Here is a 27323-nt window from a genome sequence, read left to right on the forward strand (position 1 = left end):
GGGTACAAGGCAGTGTCAGTGCCAGCCCTGCATGGTCTGTTTGCAGAGTGGCTCTGTGAGTGCAGATGGGGTCATTCCTTTTTTTTTTTTTTTCTTGTTTGTACATCTTATTTTCAGAAACCCAGCCTGGAAAAAAAACCAAAAAGAGAGGTGGAGGATATTTTGCTGGAAGGTTTTTGGGTGATGAGCTGGCCTGTGGTGATGCCTGGTAGAGCTGCAGCCCAAGCAGTGGACAGAGAGTGGTCGTGGTTACACCCTTCGGCCCTGCTCATCATTTGCAATCTGTTTGCTTTTGTAAATGAGAGGCAATGAAATGCCGGGTGCTTTTCTTCAATGCAAATCCAAGGTGTTTAGCCAGGTCTGCTGAGACCTTGTGACTCGATTTTGCATGTGTGAGATAGCTGAAAAAACTCTTTGATTGGAGAAGTTGTCACACGTGTTGGAGCCCCCAAAAAGTCACAGGCTCTTTTAGTGGGAATTTAGGTCACACATACTTCTGCCTTGAGGTAGTGCAACGATTTCAAGTCATTCCTGTCCCTGCCCGTGCTTTTCCAAGCAAAAAGATGTGGGTTAACCTGTTCTTGCAGGTTTTTATTCTCTTTTTTCCCCATGGCAAAATTAAGTGGAAAAGGATGGGAATAGGGAAGTGAAACCTTCACTCACCATGGCTGTGAGAAGCAGAAAAGCATGTGATACCAGGGGCTCGAGGTGAGGGGCTCTGCTCCCCTCCTAGCTCCAAATACAATGCTCCTTCTGTGCCCGTGCCTCTCCCCGTGCATCCCTATCCTTATCCCTGTCCTCCGGCTGCTCCAGAGCCTCAAAGTGAAAACTAATCCCAGGGGATAACTTTCCGCTCCGTTCCCGGGTGGGAGGGACGGGCTATTTATTCCTCACCCTTAAGCCTCGGCAGTGCATCAGCGGCGCAGTTGTCGCTGCCGGCTCGGGGTGGGCAGCAGCATCCACCACGTCCCCTGCCTGCTCCCACGCCCTGCCTGCACGCTCCTGCCCGGCCTCGCTGCTAAATAAGGACGAAAAGCTAAAAATAGAGCTGAGACGGAGGTTTGGACAACCCTTCCCAGGGCTGGGAGCAATATGGGGAGGCCAAGCAGTGTCTGCGTGCAAGCGAGAGCAGAGCTGACTCTGGGGAAGGGTCTCACAAGGGGCTCCTGACCGTGCTGTGGCAGGGGGAAGGTCTGGGACCTGCCACACTTGTGTCCTGTGTGCTCAGCTGGCTCAGTCCCCTCTGCAGGATAAAAGCATCTGTCCACCAAAATATATGGGAAAATCCATGCTGCTGTGCCATCCTGATGGAGGGGTACTCGTGTGGCCATTCCAGCATGATGGGGGTGCCTGGGGCAGCTCTGTCTGGAAAATGATCCACAAAACAGGGGGTAGGGATGGAAGAGGGGATGTTAGATCCAACATTTTAGATAGACGGGTGATAGGGGTACTGTGGCAAACTGCCCAACCAGGGGCTACCCGATGCCAAGTGTCCCCTCCCCCCTGCTCATACAGCACTGGCTTCGAGGGTCTCAAATATCTGAAATATCTCAAATATCTCTGCTCTTCAGCTGCCACTTGCCCTGTGCCGAGCGCGGGGGGAGTGTGGGGGTCCCGGGTACTGCCCAGAGGGAACCGACCCTCGCACAGCCGCAGCCCTGGGTATAAGAGTGGGTGGTGGGGAGATGGTCGTGCTTCCCCCACCGGAGCGGGGTGATGTGTCTGCCCGAGGGTGGTGGATGCAGCCCCCGCCCCCCGCTTTGGGAGCTTGGGAAAGCCGTGCTTCCCGTCCCAGCATCCCTGCGAGTCCAGTCCTGCGCTTGGCAGCGAAACCGGGGAAGGGAGGGGAAAAAAAAAAAAAAAAAGAAAAAAAAAAAAGGGGAAGGGAAAATGTGATCGTCCTCGGGGGAGGGAGGGGAATCGGGATGTGGGCCGGGCTCGGAGAGAGGGCTCATCCCCTTTGCTCGGGGTTCATAGACCGGCCGCTGCTAGCCCTGTCCCTCCGAGGTCCCTGTCCTCCGCTCGCCTCTCCGTCGCTCGGAGCAGCTCCCCGGAGCCATCGCGGACCGTTCCCGGCGCATTCCCGGAGGATGCTGTGCGCGGGGCTGGCGCTGGCGCTGTGCGCGCTGCAGCTCGTCCCGGCCGCGCTCGCCGGGCCGCAGCCGCAGCTGCTGGTGGAGCGCAGCGGGGCCCGGCGGCTCAGCAAGGTGAGGGGGGACCCCGCACCCCGCGTCCCGCACCCCGCGTCCCGCACCCCGCGTCCCGCACCCCGCACCGCTCGGGCACCGAGGGGGCTGCCGGGGGGACTCGGCGGGGCGGAGAGGGGGAAGGCTCCGTCATCCCGCTGGGACTGCAGGAGACCAGAAGCATTTCCAGTCCCGTCAGGGTGGAAGATCGCTGGTGGGTGGGTGTTTGAGGTTGGGCAGGGGAGTGGGGTCCACGGACCCCCGGGGCCCCGCAGCCCCCCGCGCTGGGGAACAGTGCTGGAGGTTGGGGGCAGCTCGGAGCAAGTAGGATCCGGTGTTTACAAACACTTCTCAACGCAGAAACCCAGCGGCCTCGTCCTTCGGCTGATCGTATCCCGGCTCTCATTTTGCTGCTCCATGAGTCTTTTCCAGTCCAGGTTCTTCTTCCCTATTCCCACGGAGTGCTGGGCCGGGCTCATTAACACGCGCTGATTAAGACACAGATGATTACCACGTGTAACTCTCACGCAGCGTGGAGGGAAATATCGCAATTTATTTTCCAGGAAAGCTGCGCTTGCTCGAGGGAAGGGAGAACCGGTTGGGAAGGCTGGAGGGGGCTTGGTGGGCAGCAATCTGCAGCCCCACACTTGATGCTCAGCTCGCTGGAGCCTCTTTGCCTGCAGACCCCCTGGCTGGGGGCTCCCAGCCTTTGCTCAGTGTCGGGGTGCAGCCTACCCTTAACCTGGCTTGTCCTGAGCCCTGTGTCCTGCCCCGGGCTGCTCCCGGCGGGCAAGCAGGACGGTGGGCTGGGCTGCTGAGCTGCGTGGGCTGCGCTGTGCCCGCTGGGGCTGCCGTGTGGCACCAGGCAATACAGCCTCCACCGGTTCTGCGGCTGCGAGCAGGCAGGGAGAGCCCCACGTTGTGCCACGGGCACACGGGATGCTCCGGCCAAACCTGCTCGGGGAGGGAGCTTGAGCTGGTCTCTTTGCCACTTGCCTCTGGCAGGTTCAGAGGTGGCTGTTGCAGACAAGTACTGCTATCCCTCCACCTTTGAATCGGAGGGTCTTTACTGGTGGTGGCTGGAGGGGTTGGTGGGGCTTCTAGGAAACAGGGGAGATGTCTGAGCGTGACTCTTAACTCAGGACACATAAGTGATGTCCCTCATTCGGGTGACATCTCCTAACATGTGGATTTTCGTCATCCCATAGGGCAATGCTGCTGCCCTGGCTCCTTTGTATCTGGATCAGGATTTGTACTCCTTTGCAGCTCAGGATCAGGCCTCTGGGGTGTACCAGGCAGAGGATGAGCCCAGCTCATCTGGTCCCCAAGTGTGATTCCTGCTCCTATGTGGAACCAGGTGGCTGGAACTGGTGGATGAGGGCTCACAACAGCAGGGCTGGTCCTGGATGAGGTGGGAGGCTGTGCCAACCCCACAGCCCCTCCAAGGGATCCCCACACTCCTGCCCACCATCCACCTGGACAGCACAGCCACTACTGGGCCTCAACTTGCTCTGACCTGTCCCCACACACCTTGCTTGGTGCCATTGGCATGAAGGATGCATCTTGTCTTGGTTACGTGTGAAATGTTTGGAGGAAGAGCTAAGGCAAGTTTGGAAATTGCAGCCTGGTAATCCTCTTTGGGCGTAAAGTACATGCAGAGGCACACGGACAGAGGGTTTCTACAATGTCCTCAGCCTCGGAGAGCTGGGAGTTCAAGAACTGGCATTTGAAGGGGCTGAAGGTCATTTTCTGGCTCTTTGTGAGCAGATGCTTGGCAGGGGGTCAGAGGTGCAGCTCTGGATAAACCTCCTGCAAACACAAGGCAAGGCTTGCCCTGCCTCTAACTCCTCCTGTCCCTCGGTGCTGCAGGTTGGTGGCTTTGCCTGGGAGAACTGTGGTGACAAGAGGGACCCCGTGGTGCTGCAGAGCCTCTCTGTGGCACCCGACCCCATCAGCATCCCGGGGAGCCTGCGTGTCAGCGCTGCTGTCAAGAGTGGCAAGACCATGGCTTCCCCTCTGAAAGTAAGTTCCAGATGTGCCTTTGTGTGGTGAGGGAGGGCAGAGCTTCCCCAAAACACTGGCAGCTGGGAAATGCCTGTCACTGGGTACAGGAATGAGCAGCCCTTGGGGAGTGAGGTGCAGGGCTGAGCACACTGGGCTCTGTAAGCCAGAACAGGGCAGTGGGCATGGGGAGACCTGTGGTGGCTGGGAGCAGACAGTTCGGCGAGAGCCTCCCAACCTTGACCCTAGGACAGAAACCACCTGAGTTGTCTCATGTCCTGGGGATGTAATGGCTCCAGAAGGGAAGTGAAACCCAAGTGCCGTGGGTCCTTCTGGAGGTCACTGCAGCTGTTTTTCAGGAGCCAACCTGGCTGCTCCCTCCAAGGACATGCCACAGCACTGCTCTGGGAGCCTTGGGCCATGCCAGCTGCCTGAACCACTTCTTGGGAAGTTTTTTGGAGTGAGACAGAACATGTCTGTTGTCCAGTGTGCGTGGGCTGTCCTGAGCAATGCTGTGGTGTCTGTTTGGGCCTGGGACTGTGGGGCGAGTGCTGGGGGAGCATGGAGCCAGAGCTGCAGGATGGGAGCATCCTGTTTTGGGACAGGTAGAGGAGAGGGAGAGGAGGTGGGGATGTGAGATACTGGGTGGTATTAGCTTGAGGGGGTCAAACTGAGGTTGAAGGAACAGAAGCTGCAGGTTGGGAGGAACTGAAAGCAGGAGGGGGAGGCAGGAGGGCGTTCAGTGACCACATGGACATCCCAAAGATTGCATGATCCGGAGCTGAGGGAGTTGGCTGGTGAGGAGCTGTGGGTGCCCCTGCTGGTTGTGCTGGTACTGAACACCTTCCCTCCAGGCAGTGCTGGTGGTAGAGAAGGCCCTGGGCGACCTCTGGATCCAGCTGCCCTGCATCGACCAGCTGGGCAGCTGCACCTACGATGACGTCTGCAGCATTCTCGATGAGCTCATCCCACCTGGCACGCCCTGCCCGGAGCCCCTGCTGACCTACGGCATCCCCTGCCACTGCCCCTTCAAAGCGGTACGGCCCAGCCCCTGTGGTGATGCTGGCGGTGCCAGTGGGTGCCACCGTGCCCCCCTTGGTGCTGGGCTGGGTTCTTGGTTGACCTCTTGCCTATCTGTCTCCTCTCTCCACAGGGCTCCTACTCCCTGCCAGCCAGTGATTTTGACGTGCCCGATGTGGAACTCCCCTCCTGGATGACCAACGGCAACTACCGTGTGCGGGTGGTGGTCAGCAATGGCGGGGAGGAGCTCAGCTGTGTCAAACTGGCCTTCTCCCTGCACTCCCGCTGAGGGCTGGGACACTGTCCCTCCTGTCCCCACCAGCTTGGTCCCCTGTCCCACCCCACCCTGTCCCAACCCATCCCTGTGGGTCCATCCCTCCTGCTGTCAGGAGGCAGACCCTGTCCCCCTTCCCCAGTGCCTCCTCCTCTGCTACACCCAGAGAGGCCCCTTTGGCTGTTCTGCTGTCCCCAAACCCATCACCAGGGTGTCTCCTGCTTGGACAGGGTGGCCTTGGAGCCTAAGCCCAGCATGACCTGGGGTTGTTATTTTTTATCCAGTTTCTTTTTAAATTTTTTTTTCTTAATCCTATCAGGGCAATTTTAGACAAAAACATTCCAGGGAAAAGCAGTATTTCTTGGAGCAGTCTGTGGGGATGAGGGTGTGTTTGGGAGTGCTGGGGCAGGCTGGAGGGATGCAGCACTAGTTGCAGAGGGTGTCCTTGCTTCCCACCATCTCTGGTCTGAGCACAGGGCTGTTTTGCGAAGTGTCCCTAAAGGGGCTGCAGGAGACTTGTCCCCACACAGCAGCTTTGAACCTGCTGTTGCTGCATCCCTATCCTGCATGGGGAACCAGCTTGGTGGCATGAGGCACCTGTGAAGGCACCTTCCCATGCCCCACCTGAGGCAAACATCAGGAACACAAGAGGATGGAAACCACCCTAGCCCCACATGGACATTCCCACTTAGGGGGGACCAAGAGGCTGGTGACACTCCTAGCAGCAGAAGAGGTTGCTGGTTGATGGCTGTGCTCTCTCCAGAGAGGGACACAAGGCTGTGATGAGCTGCTGGGGCACAGCCTGGCTGAGGACCAGTCCCACTTGTCTCATTTTTCCTCTGGGAGTGAGCTGAGGCAGGATGCTGCACTGGGAGTATCCTTCCTCTGTGCTGGCAGAGGCACCCAAACACAGCAGCATCCTGAACATGGGATAACTGGAAGATGACCATGAAGACCAGCAGCCTAGATCCTATTTTGGGGGGCATCCTGGCTGTGGCTGGGGACTGTCATGTGGGCAGGCAGCATCCTTCCTCCTGCAGCTTTGGGCAGGGTGTGAGCCTGTCATCACTCCCCTGTGCCAGGTGCCACCAGCCACCCACATCCCTTGCTGTCCCTGCCTGCTTGTGTTATTTAGCCCCTCGATAGGGCTGGTCTTCTACAAGCACTTTATAATGCCTTAACTGCTGCAGGTGTTCCTCCACCACGCAGATGTGCTCCCGCTGCCTTTCTGTGCCCTCCACTCACTTTGTTTCACCCTGTGGCTTTGCCTGGAGAAGCACTAACCCTCTACCCCTGCTCCCCTTCAGTGCCAGGGCAGCAACCTTCTTTTGGGCAGGTTCTGCAGGTTCTTAATAAATCTTTTTACCAGAAAATGGAGCTGGTGCCTCTTTTTGCTGGGGGTGACATGGAGGTGACATTTGTTTCGCTGGGAACAGTGTGGATGTGGGTGTGAGCTGGGGGAAGTGAAGGTGGTGGTGTGGGGGCAGCAGTGAGGAGGCTGTGGCCAGCGGAGCTGAGCAGCCCCGAGGCCAGTTCCTGTGTGAGGGGCAGGGCAGAGATCTGCAAATGCTGATTTCTGATGTGGGGGCACAGGGACAGAGCCATGGCCCAGGGGGCCACAGCCCATGCTGGGCGGCTTTGAGGGTCATCCTGGTGACCTTCTATAATAACCCTGACAGCTGCATGGCTCTGCATGCCTTGCCCCAGGGCAATCCCCATTGCTCTGCAGCCCTGCTGCGGGGATCACAGAAGCACAGAATCAATTAGCTTGAAGAAGATCTCTGTGATCATGACCTCACTCTGTAGTCCAACCTGTGACTGAACACCACCATGTCCACTACACCATGGTGCTGAGTGCCATGTCGTCTTTCCTTAAACACCCCCAGGGATGGTGACTCCACCATCTCCCTGGGCAGTCCATTATAATGTCTAATCATTCTCACTGTGAAGAAAGTCTTCCTAATGTCCAATCTAAACATTCCCCGGCGCACCATGTCCTCTTGTCATATCGCTGGTGCCTGGGAGCAGAGCCCGACACCACCCGGCTTCACCCTCCTTTCAGGGAGTTGTAGAGAGTGATATAGCCACCGCCGAGCCTTCTCCAGGCCGCACACCCTCAGTTCGCTCACAGTACTCTTGTTCAGACCGTGTCCCAGCTGGGTTCCCGGCCCGGCGGCCGCTGGCTGCCCGCGGAGGGACGGGCGGCTCGGCCATCCCGCCCTTCCCCACAGGCGGCCGCGGGACCCGCCCGGCGCTCCGAGCCCGCCCTCCCGCCGCCGGGGGGCGCCACCGCGCCGCGCCTCCCCCGGCCCCGCCCGGCCCCGCCCCTCGCCCGCGCGCCCCCCGCGCGCACGCGCCGCGCTCAGCTGAGCCGCGGTCACGTGACGGCGCGGCCGAGCGAGCGGGCCCGGCGGGGCCGGGCGGTGCGGGGCGGCGGAGAGGTGCGGCACCGGCCCCGGGACGGCCACCGGGGCGGGACGGCGACCGGGGGGCCGGGGGTGGGGGCTGTCAGCCGCCTGTCAGCCCGCGGCGTGCCCAGAGACCCGGGGGGCGCGGTGGATGCGCGGGGTGCCGGCAGTGCCGCCGTCCCGCGTGGGTGCTCGGGGCAGTTTGGGCGCGCTGACGGGACTCGGGGCTCCGGGGCCTCGTTGGCAGTCCTTGTGCATGGACGGGTGCTCAGGGCATGGGGGTCCTGGCCGCTGACATGGGCGCTGGAGGCTGACATGGGTGTTCCGGGGCGTGCTGGCGGTGCCCTGCATGAAGGCTGGCCCCCCGTGGGGTTCCTCTCGGAGTGTCCGGGCGTGCCGTGCAGTGTTGGGGGCACAGCCCCCCATGTGAGGTGCTGGGAGGGATGCGGGATGCTGCGTGGAACTGGGAGGCTGCAGGGAGCCCCACACTGGGCAGCGTAGCCTGGCTGGGGTGGGAGCTGTGGGGACTGGTGGGGTTTGTGCCCAGCAGCCCCCCTGTGGGGGGAAGCCGGGCTCTGGGAACCAGGCCATGCTGTGAAACATTGGAAAGGTGAATCTGGGGTTCTCTGGAGGCTCTGGGAGCACAGGGACAAGGGGACTGATGCTGTGACTGGAAGCTGTCAGGCTGGCATGGACATGGTGGCCTGGGGAAGGGGCTTGTCTGTGGCCTCCCTGCAGGCAGGGCAGGGGGTCTGGCAGCCCTGGCTCTTCCTTGTGTCACGCTGAGGTGGGTTATTACAAGTCGTGCTTTGGAAATGAGGAATTCAACACGCATGGTGGGAAGCGGCAGTGAGTTTTGCTGTGAAGCTCGCTTTTCCAGAAGATTTCCTGATTTACACACAGCCCCAGCTCAGCTGGGGAGAGCTGTCAGGATCAGCAGCAAGTCACATCTTGCTTTTGACTTCTGGCATGTAGCAGTCACTGTAAGGGACAAATTGCTGTCACTACCCCCCCCCCCCCCCCCCCCCCCCCCGCCAGCTTTCCTAATAGGATGAAATCGCTTCTGTGTGTGGGTGGCAAAAAAGCGCATGAAAGTGGCTGAGGAGTTGGGTTTGAAGTGGAAACCGAATGTAGATGTTCCCATCTTTGCTGTTTCCAATGAAGAGGAAATGGCATAGTGGGGTTTTGCTTTGGTTTAAAATGTTTGTCGTGTGGATGAGACAAGTTTTGCAGCTTTTTCTTGTTGGTTGCAGGAGAGCAGAGTGCTCTCTGCCTGCTGCTACGCAACCTTTAATCCAGACACAAGGCAGGCAAGTCACGATGAATGCATTTCCCTGGCTCTTCAAAGCAGAAAGCAGACGGGCCTGCTTGAAAGGGGGAAAAAAAATCCACAGGGAGCGATCAGGCAGAGTGATGTCACCAGTTTGTGTTCATCTTGGAGTCGTTGCTCTTGGGTGCTTCTCATGTTGCGTGGGCCATCTTTTGGAAGGGTACCCGTGCCTGACCCACTCCTCCACCCCCTCTGCCCACTCTCCTTGTCCTCTACCAGCCCGTGGTGCTTGGCAGAGCCTCCCAGGTTTCTCCCCTGCCCCTTGGGCCTGTCACCGATGACAAATAGCTTCTAACACTTTCCTTGTGTAAACTCCTGCTGCCGCTCTTCCTGGTCCCTGCCTCGCCGGATCGCCCTGCCCGCGGCGGAGCCGGTTCAGGACACGATTGCGTGTCCCAGCTGTGAGGGAAGAGGCTGGGCAGCAGTGATGCATGTGTTGCCTTTGGCTCTGGAGTGCCAGCCAGCCAGCCAGCCTCACTGCTGCTCCAGAGCCTGGTATTTCATGGGACACACTGCTGCTTCCTGCTGCTGGTGTTGCCTGGTGCCGCAGGAAGAGCAGCACCGCTGTTGTGGCCTGGATAACTGCTCCAGAACAGCTGGGATCTGGGGCATCCAGACCTGAGGAAAACCCCTTGCTCCCTGCTACCTTTCTGGTCTCCAGGCTGGACCCTCCCAGTGGTTGCAGCTCTTGGCTTGTTATCTGTGTAGCAGCCAGATTTGCAGAACAGTGCTCTGGGGAATGACTGGGTGCTCTGGGGGTGAAGCAGCACCCGGGTTACCTGGGCTGAGCATTCCCTGCACAGCCAGATGTATTGGTCTGTGCTGAGCATTCCCTGCACAGCCAGATGTGTTGGTCTGTGCTGAGGCTGCATCTGGCAGGCGCTTGTCTGACTCGGTGGGTGCATGAAGGGCTCTGGCAGGAAACGAGGCAGTTTTCTGCAATAGTAGCATTTCTCTGCTGCTTCCTCTTGCTCCCAGTTCTTTACCAGTGCTGGGGACTGGAATGGGGAGCACCAGGACTGCTGGGGCAGGTGTGGTGCCTGGGCCAAGACAGCCCAGAGGAGTAGTGGGGCAGGGGCTGGGTCACCAGTCCGTGGCGCAAGAGCCTTACACATTATTTCCCTGCCTCTGGTGCTCCTTCCCAGTGGGTGTTTGGGGTGCTGGGTGTGGCATGTGTGGGAATTGAAACAGCTGACTGTTTTCCAGATAAAGTCATGAGGTGTGTGTTCTTGGTGAGGTTTGTGCTGGTGCTCCTGGCTTGCTGGACGCTGTTGGAGTTTCTGCTGGAGCAAGAGCTCCAGGCTGTGCAAGTGCCTCATCCTGGGAAGCCTCTTTTTCCCATAGGCACCTCCTTGGCTATAAAACCTGTAAAACCTTTAGGGCAGGTGTTTTGCTGTCAGCACATGGTCTGTGCTCCTCTCTGATGGGAGTATAATACATTTTTGTAAAAATTCTCTTTAATAAAAAATCTTCAGTAAGGAAAAAAAAAAGGGAAAAAAGGGAAAAAAAAAAAAAAAAGGAGAAGTTAGGAAACTTTCCCTTCCCTGGCAAGAGCAAGCCGTTCCCTTGAAGCACACTGTGTGCAAGTTAAAAGCAGTTACACTTTCCTGGCCCGTCCATTTGACAGCCCTAGTCCCAAGTGCCTGAGCAGGGGACACAGTGCCAGCATGTCCCCTCCTACCCCACTGCCTGTGGTGTCACACTCACCACCCTTAGAGCAGGGGCACGCAGCTCCCTTGCCTGACATGGAGTGGGTCACATCCAGGCTCTGCCTTCAGGATCCTGACCCCATTCTGTCTGGGTGTGCCCAAAACATGGGCACGAATCTGGATGAAGAGCCGGTGGGAATGTGACATGCGCCTCTGACCTTAGGACATGCCAGCTCTGTGATTGCCTGGGCGTGAGCGTGTGGCTGTATAAAAGCCCTGGAGGAGACCTTGCTCTGGCAGTGCGAGCCGGTCTCTCTGCACAATGGCTGACCCCAAGGAGCCTGAGAATGGGGCTGTTGAGCTGGGCACCCCTAATGCCACTGTCCCCGCAGGGACCATGTCCACCCGGCGCCTCCGCAGCGAGGACTACAATGACTACAGCTCCACGGATGTCACGCCCGAGGGGAGCCCTCCCGACGGCATGAATGGCTTCGCGCACCCCGAGTCCTACCAGCGCTTCGGGGAGACCAATGGGACAACGTGAGTGGTGCTCCCCTCTTCCCTGGGCTGGCCTGGCACTGGGGAGGTCATGCTGGCTCCTTGCTGACTTTGCTAGAGGATGGTGAAGGTGTGGTTTTCTGGGGAGTTCTCATCAGGAGGATGAGGGCAGAGCCGTGGTTCTGCATCTGTGGGGTGCTGGCACCAAGTGAGCAGCTGCCCCAGTGTTGCTCTCTGGTGAAGAGGGGCTTGCTGGCAGTGGGCAGTGATTGATGCTTTTCCCAGTATTTTCCCACTCCACCTTCGTGCAGTGGGGAAATCTGAAAAGCAAACAGCATGCCCAGATTCAGAGGGTATGTGGGCATGTTGCAGCCATTGTTTTGGGGGCTTCCTTGTGCTCTTGTGTGTAAAGGATGCTGTCTTTGCCTCGCAGAGACTGATTCCTTCAAGTCAGAGACATTTCTTGTACAGCTCCTTGGTGCTGGGCTGTGCTTTTGCTGGGTTTTGTAAATGCCCACCGAAAATCTGTTTGTTCAGTCTTTGCTTTCACACCTAGCTGGGCCCCAGCTGGCTGAGCTGAGTTCAGGGGACAGGATCATGACCTCCATGTGCATTCCTTGCAGCAGTTCAGAGCTGCTGTGGACCCTTAACAGGATAAGCTGTGTGTGGGTGTGGGCACCTGATGACAGTGACCTCTGCATCTGCTTTCCCTCAGGTGGTACCAGACCCTGATCCATCTGCTGAAGGGGAATATTGGGACAGGGCTGCTGGGGCTGCCTCTGGCTGTGAAGAATGCTGGCATCCTGGTAAGGCAGCTGGGCCCTGCTGTGCTGGAGCTTGTGGGGCAGAGTGACCCCATAGGGGCAGCTCACTTAGCCGGTGTTGGGGCTTGAGTCCCTGCCCAGTCACCTCTTAGTGTTTGGTGACTCGCGCCTGTTTGCACCCCAAGCTCTGTGGCTTTGTTTCACTGCTGAGACTGTTCCTGCTGCTCCTGCATTGTTGCTGCCTGGTGTGAAGGGAGTTCAGTGTGTGAGCTGGGCTTGTGGTTTCCTCTGCTTGGGGTGAGGCAGGACGCTGTGTCCAGGCCATGACCTCTTCATCACCTGCATAGTAGAAATGTCAAGATAGTTTGGAAAACAATCCTGGAAGCACTTTGCTACACCCAAACTGTCCCAGCTTGCTGCTTTTACATCATTTCTGCCAAGCTCGTGGCTCTGTCAGGTTATTTGGTCCTGGGGGCTGGTTCCTGGGAGCTGCACCAGAGCTCTGGTTCAGCCTCCAGCAGTGTTTGCACTCACCCAGCCCGTGGAGTTCTGTCTGGAAGTAGAAGGTACTGTGCAGCTCTGCCTCTGGCCATCAGAGTGCAGCCTTCCCCCTCTCTTCCCTGCAGCTGGGTCCTCTGAGCCTGCTGGTGATGGGAGTCGTGGCTGTGCACTGCATGGGCATCCTGGTGAAATGTGCCCATCACTTCTGCAACAGGTAAGGAGCAACTCCCCTTCCCGGCCCTGCTGCTCCTACACTTCTCCCCTCTTGTCCAAAAAGCCCTGGGGTTTTTTGAAAGCCCCCAGCAGCAAGTTACCCATGCTAAAACCTCAGCTGGGAAATGCTCTTCTTTTTCACGGGAACTGTTTTCCTTTTAATGTCACCATTTGCCTTGGGAACTAGCAGTCAGGGCTGATGTGATGATTCTTCTCCATTCTCTGGACAGGTTCCAGAAGCAGTTTCTGGACTATGGAGGTGCTGTGATGTATGGGCTGGAGGCAACTCCCAGTGCCTGCCTGAGGACACATGCCATCTGGGGAAGGTACTGCTCTGCTGCCCCAAGCAGGGACTTGTCTTTGTGCCCAGCATGTGCTGCAGCTGGGACAGAAGAGCCTCTGGTCACTGAGCTGTGTCAGCAGATAAGCACAAGTGACAAAATGCTGTTTGGCTCACCTGCCCTGAATGCTCAGTGTCCCGCAGAGGGTAATGCTGAGATCTTTGATCTAGTGCTGTCCCCAGCCAGATGTGACTTATACTAAATGCGTGGGATAACTAAATGTCCACAGCATAACAAAGGGGTGAATAGGGTCTTGCAGTGCTGGCCCATCTTGCTAGACATGGAACATGTCCAGTGGCTGCTCCCTGCCCCATGGGTGTCCCGCATTACATCACACAGATCATTGCACATCGGGATGGGAGCATTCACCCCTTCCTGTGTCCAGGGAGAGTTGTCTCCAGCTCTAACAATTCAGCAGCAGACTCTGTGCAGATGCTAAACCCAAAAAGGAGACTTTTCTCCTGAGGCTGGTCCTGACACTGGAAGGGATGGGAGGGGGAGACTGGAGAGCCTGAGATCTGTGAGGTTGGGTGGAGAGAAGGTCCTCTCTGTTGATCACAGAGAAGTGAGCTGGGTCTGCTCTGACCTGTACACCCCAACCTTGAGGAGAGCAGCATCGTTGCACTGTGCAAGTGCAACCCAAAGCAACCCAAGTGGGCTCTTATTTCTGTATGATCTGGCTGACAAATGGTGTTCTTTTGCTTTGCAGGCGTATAGTGGGAGTTTTCCTGATCATCACTCAGCTGGGTTTCTGCTGCGTGTACTTTGTCTTCCTGGCGGACAATCTGAAACAGGTTGGACTTACACCTCCTTCATGAGCTGGGGGGAGGTGAGAGGGTGTGAAGGTGCTTGGGTTGTTCTTACCTCCTGCATCCTGTGGCTATTTTCCACCAAAGGTCTGGTTTCTGTAGGATATGCTGCTCAGAAAAGTCCACTCCTCTGCCCAGTTACTGGAGGATTGGTTTTCCTGTTCAAGCAGAGCAGGTTTTCCTGAGAATCTCTGTGATTTTGCAGAGGTGCTGGAGGTGTCCTGTGTTGCCCAGGAAAAGTGGGGCCATACTTAGTGAGGGACCAACAGGAAAGGGATGTAATAAGAGGGACTGTGCCTTTTCTGTCCCGTCCCTCTCAGTTAATTGGTTTATTGGTGTCGATGGTAATGTGTGGGTCCAGGACCTGCTGTGAATCTCTCTTCTCTCTTCCTTGGAACTGTTTGCATTCCAGTTTCTTTCCTCATCCTGTGGCTCTGGAGCTTAATTACGTCTTTAGAGAAAGAGTTTCTTCCTGCCAGGCCTCAGGAGGAAATAAACAGAAACCCTGAACCGCTTGGCTGGCTCCTGTTCTGTAAGAAACTGGGAATAATGAGTCCCCATTCCCAGCCTCTGCCAGCTCAATGCCTTGCAGGCAATGCTCAGCTTTTTTCCCCATGTGCTCCTGCTCTGCTCTTGTAGCAATGGTCTGGTCACTGCCACCATGGCTGTGCCCTTCATCTGCTCTTCAGTGATGGCCATCAGCTTCAGAGGGGGCTCCTGGGGAGCAGGGGGGGGTCCCTCCAGTGTGAGACTCTTCCTCTGCTCCTGGAGCAGCAGCTGAGGAGATTCCCATTGTGGGGTGGCAGGAGGAGTAAATGGGTCAGCACTGGTGATCTGACACCACCAGCCCCAAGAGCAGGAGGGACCAGGCTGCTGCTGGCCCCCACCCCTGGGATCAGCCCCCTGCTCCACTTTAAGGTGGGCTTCTTTCTCCTCAGCCCCTCACAGAAAAGATTGAAGGCTGTCTTAAGCCTCAAGGGAAAGTTGCAAAAACCTGCAAATCCACACCATTTTTTTTTGGCCACATGTGGGAAACCCCTTGGCTTTGGAATTTTTTTTTTTTTTTTGGGTGGGGAGAGGGGAGTGTTGCTTGTTTCTTTTTGTGGTGAGGATTAGCATGTTAGGTGGGGGGCCATGGTGCAGGTGGTACCTTGGGCAAGGTGCCACTGTGTTGGGCAGGGCTTTGGTTTGGAAAATGGAGCAAGCCATGAAGAGGGAGGGCAGGCTGGGGCTTGAGCAGCACTGCCCCATGGGTGCATGGCCCTGCACTGCCCTCTCCCACAGAGGATGCTGGTTTACACAGACTTCTTCAGCCTCTCCTCTGGGGCAGGACTTGCTCTGGAGCAGGTTAAAACAGTTTTCAGGCCACTCTTTGCTGCAGTGAATGGACAGAACCTGGTATCTGAACCAGCTTGGTCATGGTAGTACTGGTGATTCAGTGAGCCCATGCTCTTGGGAGGGATAGCTCAGCCACCCGGTTCCTGGGGCTGAGCTACCTCTAGAAGTGAGCACATGGTCTGGAGTGCCTTTGGAATGGAAGACCCCAAGGAAAGGATGATTTATCATGAAGAAAGTGAACTTGGGGGCCAGCAGTCGTTTCCAGATGTCCTTGCACATGGACAGGGTGCTGGGTAACTGAAGAATGTGTGACTTAGATAACAACTTGGTGCAAGAAGAGGGAAAGGACCTTTGGAAATAGTAGTTAGTGCCTCTTTCCTTTCATCTGAACTGACCTCGTGGGCAGTGCAAACATGCATCCTGTGCTCTCTGCTCTCTATGCCTGGCTGCTGAATCCTCCTGCTTGGTGAATCTGGGCTCAGGCAGGCTTTGTTCTCTTGGCTCAGGTGCCACAGCCAGTCTCACCTCTGCCCCCTGCAAGATAACAGGGATTTGCTTCAGAACTAGCTGAAAACATGTATTGATTTGATTTTAATCAGCTAGCTGTGTTTGAAGTGAGCTGTTGGAGTACTCTGACCCACCTGGGATGGACTGCTAAGACCTGTGGCTTTTAGACCTGTGTGATGGGGTTCACCAGGACTTCCTGTGCTTCCCCAGGTTGTGTCTGCTGCAAACGGGACCACCAATGACTGCAGCTCCAACAGGACAGTGGTGATGACCCCCACCATGGACTCCCGCCTGTACATGCTTTCCATCCTGCCTTTTGTGGTGCTGCTCACCTTTATCCAGAACCTCAAGGTCCTGTCCATCTTCTCCATGCTGGCCAACGTGGCCATGCTTGTCAGCCTTGTTGTCATCTACCAGTACATCGTCAGGGTACGTGTTTATGGCTCCCCTCTCTCGTTTCTGTGCTGTCCCACGTTTTGGCAGGTGGAGGGAGCTCGACAATGGGGTATTTGGATGCTGTGGGGTACTGCTTGTTCCTGTGGGCATGATGGTTCCCTCTGCTCTGCAGGGCTTTCCCTGCAGCATGGGGCTGTGACAGGGAGTCATAAGAACAGGCCAGGTCTTCCCCCCCATCCTCCTTGTGTCTGAACTCTCCGTGGGCTTTTTTCCAGGACATTCCTGATCCCAGAAACCTGCCTCTGGCAGCAGCCTGGAAGACCTACCCTCTGTTCTTTGGCACTGCAATCTTTGCTTTTGAAGGCATCGGCGTGGTAAGTCTGGGCATGTGGCAGTGGGGCTGCTGCACAAGAGGCTCAGCCCTGCTCGGACTTGCTGCAGCACCTGCTCTGCTTTGCAGCTGCAGTTGCTGCTGAACTTCTCTGACAACAGCCCAAATTCTGGATGATGCTGTTAGCTTTAGCTCTAGGCTGTCTCCTGGGTCAAACTCTGGTGCTTCCCTCTGAGGCTGGAGGAGCACGTGCTCCAAACCTCAGGAGGCTGGTTGCTGCTTTAGAGGTGGCTTTATCTGACAGTAGATTGGGGATCACACCAGCCTCTGCCTGGAGCTCTGCTGGCTGACCTGCAGATGAGGAATTGTCCTGAGTCTTGTTACCGGACTGGGTCCTGAAGTTGCCTAAATGGGAGACCAAAAAGCGTGGCATGAAAAGATGTGATCCGTTCCTTCCCACCTTGCTGTGGAGGCACTGAGATCTCCCTTTGGCAGCCCTGTGGCCCCAGCCTGCCCATGCAAATGGGCCTCTCATGCAGGATGCTGTAAATAGACCAACTGTGTTTGTGAAAAAAGCTGGGTGGGTGGCTGGAGGGCTTAATGACTCCCTAAGATGTTGTGGGTTGTTTCCGGGAGCTCCCTTCAAAGGAGGAAAAAATGTTTTCATCTCTTAATGTAAGCTGGCTGTGTAAACACAGGGCTGGGGAGGGCCAAATCCATTACAGGAGGTGTGTTTACTGAATGCTATGCCCTGGGCAGAGGGTTCTTGCCAGCACTGAGGCACAAATGCTCTCTTCCTCGCATGACTTGGAGGTGAAGAAGCAAATAAAAGTTATTCCTGTCCTGCCTTCTCATCTGATCTTCCACTGTGTCTCTTCTTGAAATCAACACCACCCAAGGACAGCTATAAAATTGTTTGCTGAAGGCCTATGTTTAGTGGTAGTAGTATAGAGGTGAGATAATTACCTCTGTCCTTCATCTTTTTATTGTCCTGCCTGGTGGAAATCTGTCAAGACAAACTTGATAGCAGAAGAGAGTGTGTTTTGGTCTTTCCAGGATTTGCTGGGAAAACAGAACAGTGTGAAATAGTGGGCATGGCTATGCTGTTTTGGGGTGCAGAGTGTAATGCACCCAGTGTATGGGGTGGTTGGCATTGCCTGGGACTCAGAACTGGGTACAGCTCCTGCCAAGGGCAGGGAGCAGGTCCCATCTTTAAGACAAGGGCGTGGGTGATCTGTTGGAGACTTGCTGTGCCAAGTTTGAAGGTCTCCAATGGGAGCACTGAACTCAGATCTCCTGTAGAGGTTTTTTTCAGCTGGATTCTCCAGGCTCCATGTGGGACTATCCCATCCCCTGGCATGGCGAGCTGTGCTTGGCCATGGGGCTGCCCCTCCTGCTTTTTTGGGGCTGAGGGGTATAGAGGAACGGGCAACCTGCTGCTCTGTCATCTTCCTCCTCCTCTTCTCCCAGGTGCTGCCTCTGGAAAACAAGATGAAGAACCCCAGGCAGTTCCCAGTCATCCTCTACGTGGGGATGAGCATTGTCACCATCCTGTACATCAGCCTCAGTGTCCTGGGCTACCTGCGCTTCGGGGCAGACATCCAGGCCAGCATAACACTCAACCTGCCCAACTGCTGGTGAGTCCCTGGGGGCAGTGGAGAGATTGGGAGGTGAGGAATGAGGGGCCCAGACAGGTGGGAGAGGGACACCTCACTCCTTGTGGGAACAAATCTGGGTAAGCTTGAGGAACTGTGCCATAGGCAAACCTCAGGGAGTTTGACAAGGTTTGTTGGATGCATGGGCTGGAAGAGGCTTGTTGCTGTAGTGTCTGAGCCTGGTCTTGGAGCTCAGGCTGCTTCATTAAGGTCCCTGATGGTCCCTGCCTGGGTAGGTGCAGCTCTTGTCTTTTTCTTGGAGCCTTGTGGCACCTTTTTGAGGCTCAGCAGGGCTCTGGCTAGCAGATGTTGAACACAACCCCCACGCAGCCATTCCAGAAGATCACTGAATTGTGCAAAACCCGCTTCTCTTCCTCAAATGTAGCACGTGAAAAACCAACCCAAAGCTGAGAGCTCCCAGAGGGAGTGAGATGTGACATCTTCATGTGTGGGCTGTGTTCCTTGTTTGCAGCCCTGGAGCTCAAACTCTCACTTCTGGGCTCCACATTGTGGCTCATCTTGAGCCAGTGCTTTGCCTGTGAGCACTGGTGCCATGAGGATACCCCTTTCTTCCATGGGGGCAGAGCTCTGCAGCAACATCCCAAACCTGTCTGTCCTTTGGGATCTGGTGAAGCCTCTTGAGATGCTCCAGTTTCTGTCTGGAGCCCTGTGGCCTGACCCCATGCCTGTCTGCCTGCCTGGAGGGGTTGTTTCTCCTCTTGCCAGGGCTGGTGGCTGCTCAGTGTCATGGCTCCACAGTCATCCACAGGAGAAATGCAAGCAGTTCTCTTTGATGGTCTCTGCTGGCTTGAAATCCTGCGAGAGACCAGAGTGAGACCTGGAGGTGCCTGTCCTCCACTTCAGCCCATCCTCTCTGCTCCTAGTAGCACCCAGCACCTTGCAGTGTGACTCACTGTCTCACTGTTGGAGTAAATTTGGGCAGGCCTCAAGTTTTGAGTCACTGAGGCTTCCACACGCTGTCCTCGTGGAGCTGCGCAGCTGGGGCTCTGGAGACAGCAAAGATTTGACAAAAATAGAGCCTGGTTTTGCTTTAATTATTGCTGTGTGGGTTTCTTTTCAGTTTGAGCACATGGATGTTCATTCATGCTGGGTCTGTGTAGTGACTGCACTGCTGGATGTTGGTGTTGGTGTGGTAGAAGATCCTGCTCCTGCCAAGAGCCTTGTCTTGTCCCCTGCAGGGGTTGGGAGCTCTGCCAGGTCCCTGCTCTCAGTGAGGAGGGATGGGGCTGGTGGAAGGATGTGCCTGTGTTGTAGGGAAGTCTGAATCTCACCATGCCAAACAGAGAAGGTGTGAATCCCTTCTGCTCAGTAAACTGAAGTACAGTGTGGAGGGGATGAGGTGCTGCTATTTCTCCTGAAGGTGGAAAGCAGGTCATTCCCAGGTTTGGGCTCTGCACGCCACAGCCTGCAATGACATCTGCTGACCTGAAATGCTGCAAACGGGCTTCTGCAAGGAATCTCAGCTCTGTTTGCCCTGAAGAATGGCATTCCCTTAGAACAGGTCCTTAGAATGGGATTACTATGACCTGCTAGGCTGCAGAGAGAATAGTGCAAATCCATGTTTCTAGGAGTATCCACACCTTGTCTTTTCTTAAAGTAAACTACTTTTCTGAAGGTAAAGTTTTCTAAAGTTAATTTTCTAAAAGTAACCATAGGTTTTTTTGGATGGTGAGAAGAGAATAGCCCTTTGGAAGCCGTGTTTGGGGAGGCCTGGGCACATGGCAGGGCAGCTGCAGGGAAGGTGTGTTCCTTGTCACTCAGCACACAGGACTCCTTGATGTTTGTGCTTGTTGCCTCTTGGCAGGGGATGTTGGACTTGGAAATGGGTTATCTCAAGTAAGGGCTGTGATAATTGAGATAAAGTTTTCACTACCACTTCTGTGGATTAAACCACAGGTGTTGTGTGAAGACTTGCTCTTTGAAATGAAGGTCTTGCGCATTCTGCCTTGCCTGTGGGTTTTTTTCTGTCAGTAAAAGGCTGGGCTGCAGGGGCTGGTCATAGGGCTATGGGTAAGAAGTCATGTGTGGGGTTTCCCTGCAGCTTGGGAGACAAGGCAAGGATTGTGGTGGAGGTGCTGCAGCCTTCCTTTGCTGCAGCCATTGTCTGGAGGTCTCTGGAGCAGATTTGGTGAATGTTTCAGGAATCGTTGAGTTACAGAGTGACTAAGGACTTTTTGACTTTTTCAGTCCCGTTTCTCTGAAACCACAGCTTCCTCAAACGAGGAGTGTTGTCAGTTCCCAGTGCCCAGGTCTAACCACAGTGTCCAAAATACAGTGTTGCTGTGCAGAAATCCCTCCTTGCCTCCTAGGAAGGGTTGCCTCACTGCACCATCTGAAGGGTGAAGAAATGTTGTAGTGAGGGGGAAGCTGTTGGGTTGCATGTGGCCAGTTGAGGGTAGGTATTGACAGAGCTTATGGCCCCAGGAGGATATTTCACTTCTTGCAGCCTTTTGGGATGGCCTAGCATGGCAGTCTGGCTGAAGCAGGCGTTGCTGTGAGTGGCAGAGTGCCTCTCCAAGGCCCTGCATGGGCATGTATTTTCTGTGGAACAAGGGTAATGCTTGAATTCTTCTTATTGGTATTTAAAATGCCCTTTGATCTTATTGTCCTGGTTCCTGACCTGTGCAGGACCGGTACACAGCCTTCTTCTGTACTTTTTTTTTAGTAACAGCTATTAATCTTGGATTGCCCTGGAGCACTTTATGGCTTTTATAGAATCACTTCCTTGGGAATACAGTGATAAGATATGGCAGCCGTGGCTCGGTGGCTCAAGGCTCCTGTGCACGCGTGTGGCTGCATGGGCGCACTCTGGACTCTGGACATAACTTTGTATTCGCTTTGCCTCTGGAACCTCAGGGTAGCTCAGATTGGAGAGGACACCGTGGGATCGCTGGGTCCTCTCACCTGCTCAGAGAAGAGCCAGCTTAAATGTTGAGTATCAGTAAGGACAGCGGTTCCCTACCAATCCAGGCCCTTCTTCTGGCTCTTGACCATCCTTTGGAGATGCAGCTCTGTCCCATTGCACCTGGTTCTTCTGCTGTGCAACTCCAAGAAGTGCCTGTTACTCTTTCCTCCATGCCCTCCTGTTAGGCAGCTGAAGACATTAGTAACATCCCCTTCTAACCTTCTCACCATGCTGAGCGAGCCCAGGACTTGCAGCCTCTTCTTGTACATTATGCTCTAGCCCCAACCATCTTAGAGTAGCCTGCACTTAACTTGCTCTGCAGAGTAAGTCAGTGTCCTGTCCTGGCAGTGTCAGGGCTGGACACAATACTCAAGATGCACAAGCCCTAAACAAGAAAATAATCCCTTGATCCCTCTCCTTAACCTCCTGGCTGTGCTTTTGCTAGCACAGCCTGCTTTGTGATTGACCTTCGTCACTGCAGGGTCCTGCTACTGGCTCATGTTCAGTCTGCTGCCCACCAAGACCCCCCAGGTCCTGTTCTCCTGGCCCCAGCCCTTCCCGTGTTGGGAATTTGTGTTTGCACTTGAGCTTTGCCTGTGACATCATGTTGTTGCTCCAAGCTGTGTCAGCCATTTCCTCCAATTTAATCTTGCTTGGAATTTGCTGAGAATGTGCTCTGGGTCATTGAAAGCTCATCCAGGTCACTGATGAGGATATTTCCAGGATTGCCCTTTGGCAATTCCCTGCTGGCTGCTCACTGTCCAGTATGTGCCTGGAAATGGATGCCAGGAGAACTTAACCCATACTCTTCTGGGGATTGAGGTGAGGCTGATTAGCCTGTGCCTTCCCTCATCCTTCTTGAAGGTGGATATTACCCTTCTCCCAAGGCAGCAGGAGCTCTCCCTGAGCACCCTGCTCTTTTGAAGATGATAAGGTGCCTTCGGGCTCCTGTTGGCTGCAGCCTTGAATACATCTGGTCTGGTCCCATAGACCTGTGTAACATTCCATTCATTTAGGTGATCCCTAACTCCATCTGTGGGAATTGTCTGACTCTGCCACTAGTGTTCGAAGCTGTCTTGCATGGGAATACTTGGATTTCTCTGATTAAAGGCTTTTGTAGAAGGTGGATGCCGAGACCCAGCATACAGAAGGGCACAGGCCCAAAGAAGGTAGAGGGAAGGCAGGAGGCAGATACATTCCTCAGCTCGGATCCACCCCATATTTACCCAAGTGGTATGGCCAGGACCCATGTTTCCTGCTTGGTTAGTATGTCTTGAGTTGGGGAGGGGTTAGGACCACGTGTGAGATAACCAGATGTTACTTCTCTTCTGGAGAGGCTTTTTCTGCTGCTGGGAAGCTGAGGGCAGAGATGGGGCTGGGAAGTGCCTTTTGGTCACCTGTGATGGGCTCTCTCCTGCAGCCACACTGTATCACTGCAGGGTCTGGGACATGGTGAGATTTGACTTGGGGTGAGCCCAAGGTGCTGTGTACAGCCTGTGTGCACTGTGCCTTCCTTCTGCTCAGCCCAAACTGCTCTTTTAACTCTCTTCCCCTCCAAAAACGTGTATCTTGCAGCATTCCAAAAATAGCTGCTCTTTTTTGTTTGATGGAGGAGGCTGAGTTGCCTGTTCACATGGCTTTGCTTTTGGAACACTGTGATGTTCACTCTGCACGGAAGCCCAGACTTACCCCAGCAGTGCCTTCCTCTTCCCCCTCCTCAGAAGCCAAGCAGTAGCTGGAATGTGTAATCATGGCTGCAGCTGATACATGTCTTTGCTGTCTCTTGTTCAGTAAAGGTCCTTGTGAATTAGATGCATCACCCTTAATTTTCTAGGAGTGTTCAGGAGCTGAGACCCCCGGCTCACAAATGTCCTTGCAGAGCGTTCCCCTTCTGCTTTCTGCTGTTGATGTTGCAGGGGCTGGAGCAAGAGCCTGTCTCACGGTGTCCTTGTCCTTTCCAGGCTGTACCAAGCTGTCAAGCTGCTCTTCTCCATTGGGATTTTCTTCACCTATGCCGTGCAGTTCTACGTGCCTGCCGAGATCATCATCCCTCCCCTGGTGGCCCGGGTGTCGGAGCGCTGGGGCTGGCTGGTCAACCTGCTCCTCAGGGTGGCCCTGGTCTGTGTCACCTGTGAGTACAAACCACCTTGTCTGACTTTGCCATGAGGCTGTGACACCTCCTTCCCCCTGAGCCTTCACACCTCGCCCCAGCACCTCTGGCCCTGCTGCTCAAGCCCTCACAGCTGGCAGTCCCTGGGCCTGGCTAATACACACCCGTGGGTTTAGTGGCCTCCAAAGAGCAGCAGCAGTGGTCCTTTGCCTCCTCTGTATGGGAGCAGTCTTCTCAGTGGAGGAGTAGTAAAACTGCATTGTTTATAAGTGGCAGATCCCCATGGAGCCTCAGGCCTGGGGATGGCAATTTTGCAGGAAGTGGAGTCCCACCAGGGTTTGCATGAAAACACCCAGCAGGGTTCAGTGCCAGGGCAGCCTAGCCTAGAGGCTGTTTTCTGTAGGCAGTGTGCAGCCAGGCTCCTCGTGCTCCTCGTGATGTGGGGGCATGACTGCAAGGGAGTCACTGACTGTGAGGGATGGGGTGTTTTTGTGCCCACACACTCGCTGCAGTGTGGAGCACAGCAGGAGACAACTGTCAGGGGTAGCTGACCCACAGCCAGAGCCCTGGAGTGCTGCAGTGTAGAGAGAGTGTGCTGCTGGGCAGGTGTGCCTGGAGCAGCCCCACAGGCTCCCTTCCCTTCGTGGTGTGTGGTGCCTGTAGGGAGGTTTTGGTGGAACAGGCTCCTGGCTGGAGCCTGGTGGACCTTTGGGAAAGGTGTGGAATGAAATCAGGTGGTATCTGATTTTGGCTGGCTTTGATTCCTGAAGACTGAATGCTTGCTGTTGTCAGCACAGCTGAGATGCTTGACTGAGCTCCCTGGCGTCCACTGCTGAAATGGAGCTTTGCTCCGTGGCTTGATGCTGCTGATGCACCAGAGCTGAGTATCAGGGACCTGGGCAGCTGGCTGCGGTTTGGGTTTGAGAGGAGCGTGGTGCTAACTCAGGGGTGGTGCAGCTGGCTGAGAGCAGGGTGCTGCTGTTTCTGCCTCTCACTAATGAAAGGCCAGAAGCACTGCATTTACAGAGGTGGGCAAGGCCCATCTCCTCTGTGCTGAGTTCCTGAAGCCTTCATGTCCTCAGAGGGTGCAGGGATGAAATCCTGCTGTGCTGGGTGATATGCTCTGGCCACGCTCGGGCTGTGGGTGAACTTGGAAATTGCTTGTGGGGTTGGAGCCTCTCCTGGAGAGTGTTGGGCTGTGCCAAGCCATGGAAGTGAAGGCTTGGAGGGATGGGATGGCTTTAGGTATTGACAGTGGCTGTACCCTCCTGTTTGGGGGTAGGGAGGCAGCAGAGGTGTTGGTGGAAGGATGCAGATTCCTTTGTACCTCCTCCCCTCACCCTTCCATGTAGGGGATCTCTGTGGCTCCTGCTGAGGATAAAAGTGATTAGGGGGGGTTGCATGAATATTCATTGGATGATTGTGAGCCCCCACCAGGGCTTTGGCTTCCAAAGAGAGGATGCAATCTGGTGTATGGGTGTCTTTCAAGCATAAACTTCAAAACCAGCATGCTTAAAACCCCTTTGAATTAATACCTACAGAAATCAGACCGTTTCCCCGGAGGCTGAGGACTGCAGCTGGTGCTTCAAATTTGCTTGTTTTAGAGGAGAGTTAATAATTTTGTTTACTTCTGAGTCCAAAGAACAGTGTGGGGTGTGCTGAGGATGCTGTTGGAGGGAAGCTGCTCCGCTCTCCTCAGAGGCTGCTGGAACAGGGATGCTGTTTGCAGCAGTCACCTGGCAGAGCACTCCTTTGGCTCTGTTCAGTGCTGAGCACCACGATAAACTGGCTCAGGACTTTTGTGGCTGTTTCCCTTGGTGAAGGGATGGTTTATCTCTAGACTTATTCAGATGACAGCAGTGTTGCAGTGGTGGCACAGTCAAGCCTTCCTTCTGCAGTTCCATAGGTGATCTTTGGCTCAGGGAGGCTCCAACAGCCTCTCTTGCCTTTAGCTGATGGCCAGGGAGAGAACAAATCCCTCCAATAAGGAGCCCTGAGATGTCCCTTCTCCACAGGGGCTGCACCTGCCGTGGCGTCTCCTGTTTCTAAGCAGAAAGGCTTTCAAAGCAATAAACCAATTTATTTCTCTTGGTCACTGGTTAAACAGTGAGATCTGCTTTGCTTGCAGGGGGTTCTGTTGTGTTGTGCAGAGCTCTGGTGGCATCCCTCTGTCCTCTCCTGGTGCTGTGCAGGAGGAGAAGGAGGAGCCGGAATATCCTGGAGCTCGAACTGCTAAGCTCAAGCTGTCAGGAGTCTCCCAGGGGGATTTTCCTTGGCTGCAGTTCTCACCTGACAAATGAGTCCTAACAAATGTTCTCCCCCGGGCTGTGCCGTGGGCGTGCTGCTGCTGGAGGAGCTCTAAACACACGCAAACCACACGGATTGATTTGGGGTGGGGGAGATGCCTTTTTCTTCCCTTCTCCTGCTTTTGTGGGGTTTCTGAGGCTTTATGGCTCCCCAGGTGTGGGGAGCAGGCGTGCTGGCTCGCTCAGGGGGGTCGGGAATGCTGGCAGCCAGCGGCACCCATCCTGCTCAGCCTTGGAGCCCGCTCTGGTGGCGCCCAGGGCGACAAAAAGGGTTGTTAATTTAACGGCTTAATTGCTTCTTGGGGAGGAGTTGCCAGAAAAATATGCAGCCTTGTCTTCTGTCAGGGAGGAGGGCAGAGGTGTGACTCAGCCGGTGGCATCTCTGGGTGGGGTTTTGCTAGCTTTGACACAGGGAGGTGGCAGCACTGATGTCACTGTCCATTCCTTCTCCAGGTGTGCTGGCCATCCTCATCCCGCGCCTGGACCTGGTCATCTCCCTGGTGGGCTCCATCAGCAGCAGCGCCCTGGCTCTCATCTTCCCCCCGCTGCTGGAGATTGCCACCTACTACTCGGAGGGCATGCACCCCCTTGTCATTGCCAAGGACATCGCCATCAGCCTCTTTGGCTTCGTGGGCTTCGTGGTGGGCACGTACGAGGCGCTGGTGGAGCTGGTGGCACCCGCGGCTGCCGTGGTGAACGCCACCACTGTCCTGGTGCAGTGACCGTCCCCTCGCCCTGCTGGCCCCTCTGGATGCTGAGCTGGGGGTGCATGGACACTGAGCACTGCTCTCCTGGGAACAGCCTCCCCTTTCCTCTTGGGAAGCGTGGTGGGTTTTTTGGTCTGTGAGGGGACGGGGCTGCCCGGCACCACGGCTGCCCGGCTGCAGCAGGATCCTGCCCTGGGCTCCCTCTGGAAGGTGGGATCCAGGCTGGGGCAGTGCCTTCCCTGGGGGGCTCTTAGGGCAGGTGGTAGAGCCAAACAGTTCCTCTGTAAATAGGCATTTGGAGAGGTGAGGAATTCCAGGGATGTAGATTTTATTTTATTTTATTATTTTTTTAAATCCCAACCTTTCCATATTTCCCCTGTCCCTTCAGTCAGGGCGGGGAACAGGGACTACTCTTTTTTTTGTGCCAGTTTGATTTTTTTTTTTTTTTTGTTCCCCTGAGCACTTTATTTTTTACAGCAACAGACAAACCTCAGCTCAGGTTAGAGAGCGTGGAGCTCCCTGCTCACCTTGGCCTTGCGGGGAGGGTGGGCAGAGCCTGAGGTGCAGAGTGGAGCATGCCAGGTCCACAGCTGTCTCTCAGTGGGATCCCCAGCCCTGGGCACTGGCTCCTGCAGTGCTTCAGCTCTGTTTCCTTGAGCAGGAAGTCTGAGCAGGCCCTGGAGCTGGGCACTGGGCATGGCACCTCCCTGGCCTGGGAGGGTTTGCTGGCCCCTGGCCCACGCTTTCAGTAGTGACACTTCTTTATCCCCATCCAGCGCACAACCCAATGCTTGGCTTTCAGAAGCTTTACAGAACCAAGGTGTGTGGGGAGCAAACAGGCTCTGCCATAACGAGGGGCTGAGCTGGTCCCCGTTGGGAGGGCTGGGGTATCCCCAGGGGTCACCACATGCTGCCCACACACCACAAGAATACATCACCTTGTTTACAGTGCCTGAGCTGGCCCTGGCACGCTCCGCCTGCTTCTGCAGGCCAATACTGAATGTCAAATCACACACAAAAACTCCATAATATTTCAGTTTTTAACTCTTCCTC

General features: G+C 55.5%; 2 protein-coding genes across 2 annotated transcripts; both read left to right on the forward strand.

The window, feature by feature from the left end:
* The first annotated feature begins 1936 nt into the window (after positions 1 to 1936).
* GM2A (ganglioside GM2 activator) lies at positions 1937 to 5813 on the forward strand. Its single transcript, XM_066197207.1, has 4 exons — positions 1937 to 2207; positions 4056 to 4208; positions 5042 to 5224; positions 5341 to 5813. The coding sequence occupies exons 1-4, from the start codon at positions 2091 to 2093 to the stop codon at positions 5494 to 5496; spliced, it is 609 nt and encodes a 202-aa protein (XP_066053304.1). The 5' UTR covers positions 1937 to 2090; the 3' UTR covers positions 5497 to 5813.
* Positions 5814 to 7862: 2049 nt separating this feature from the next.
* LOC136297382 (proton-coupled amino acid transporter 1-like) lies at positions 7863 to 26356 on the forward strand. Its single transcript, XM_066197252.1, has 11 exons — positions 7863 to 7922; positions 11261 to 11408; positions 12082 to 12172; positions 12757 to 12845; positions 13075 to 13170; positions 13895 to 13979; positions 16050 to 16268; positions 16511 to 16609; positions 18037 to 18203; positions 23109 to 23278; positions 26017 to 26356. Exons 2-11 carry the CDS (start codon positions 11266 to 11268, stop codon positions 26283 to 26285), a joined length of 1428 nt encoding a protein of 475 aa, XP_066053349.1. The 5' UTR covers positions 7863 to 7922; positions 11261 to 11265; the 3' UTR covers positions 26286 to 26356.
* Positions 26357 to 27323: the final 967 nt, after the last annotated feature.

The sequence above is a fragment of the Chamaea fasciata genome, unplaced genomic scaffold (genome assembly GCF_029207755.1).
Source record: "Chamaea fasciata isolate MVZ Bird 193981 ecotype frontalis unplaced genomic scaffold, bChaFas1.0.hap1 SCAF_15, whole genome shotgun sequence".
Taxonomy (NCBI): Eukaryota; Metazoa; Chordata; class Aves; order Passeriformes; family Sylviidae; genus Chamaea; species Chamaea fasciata.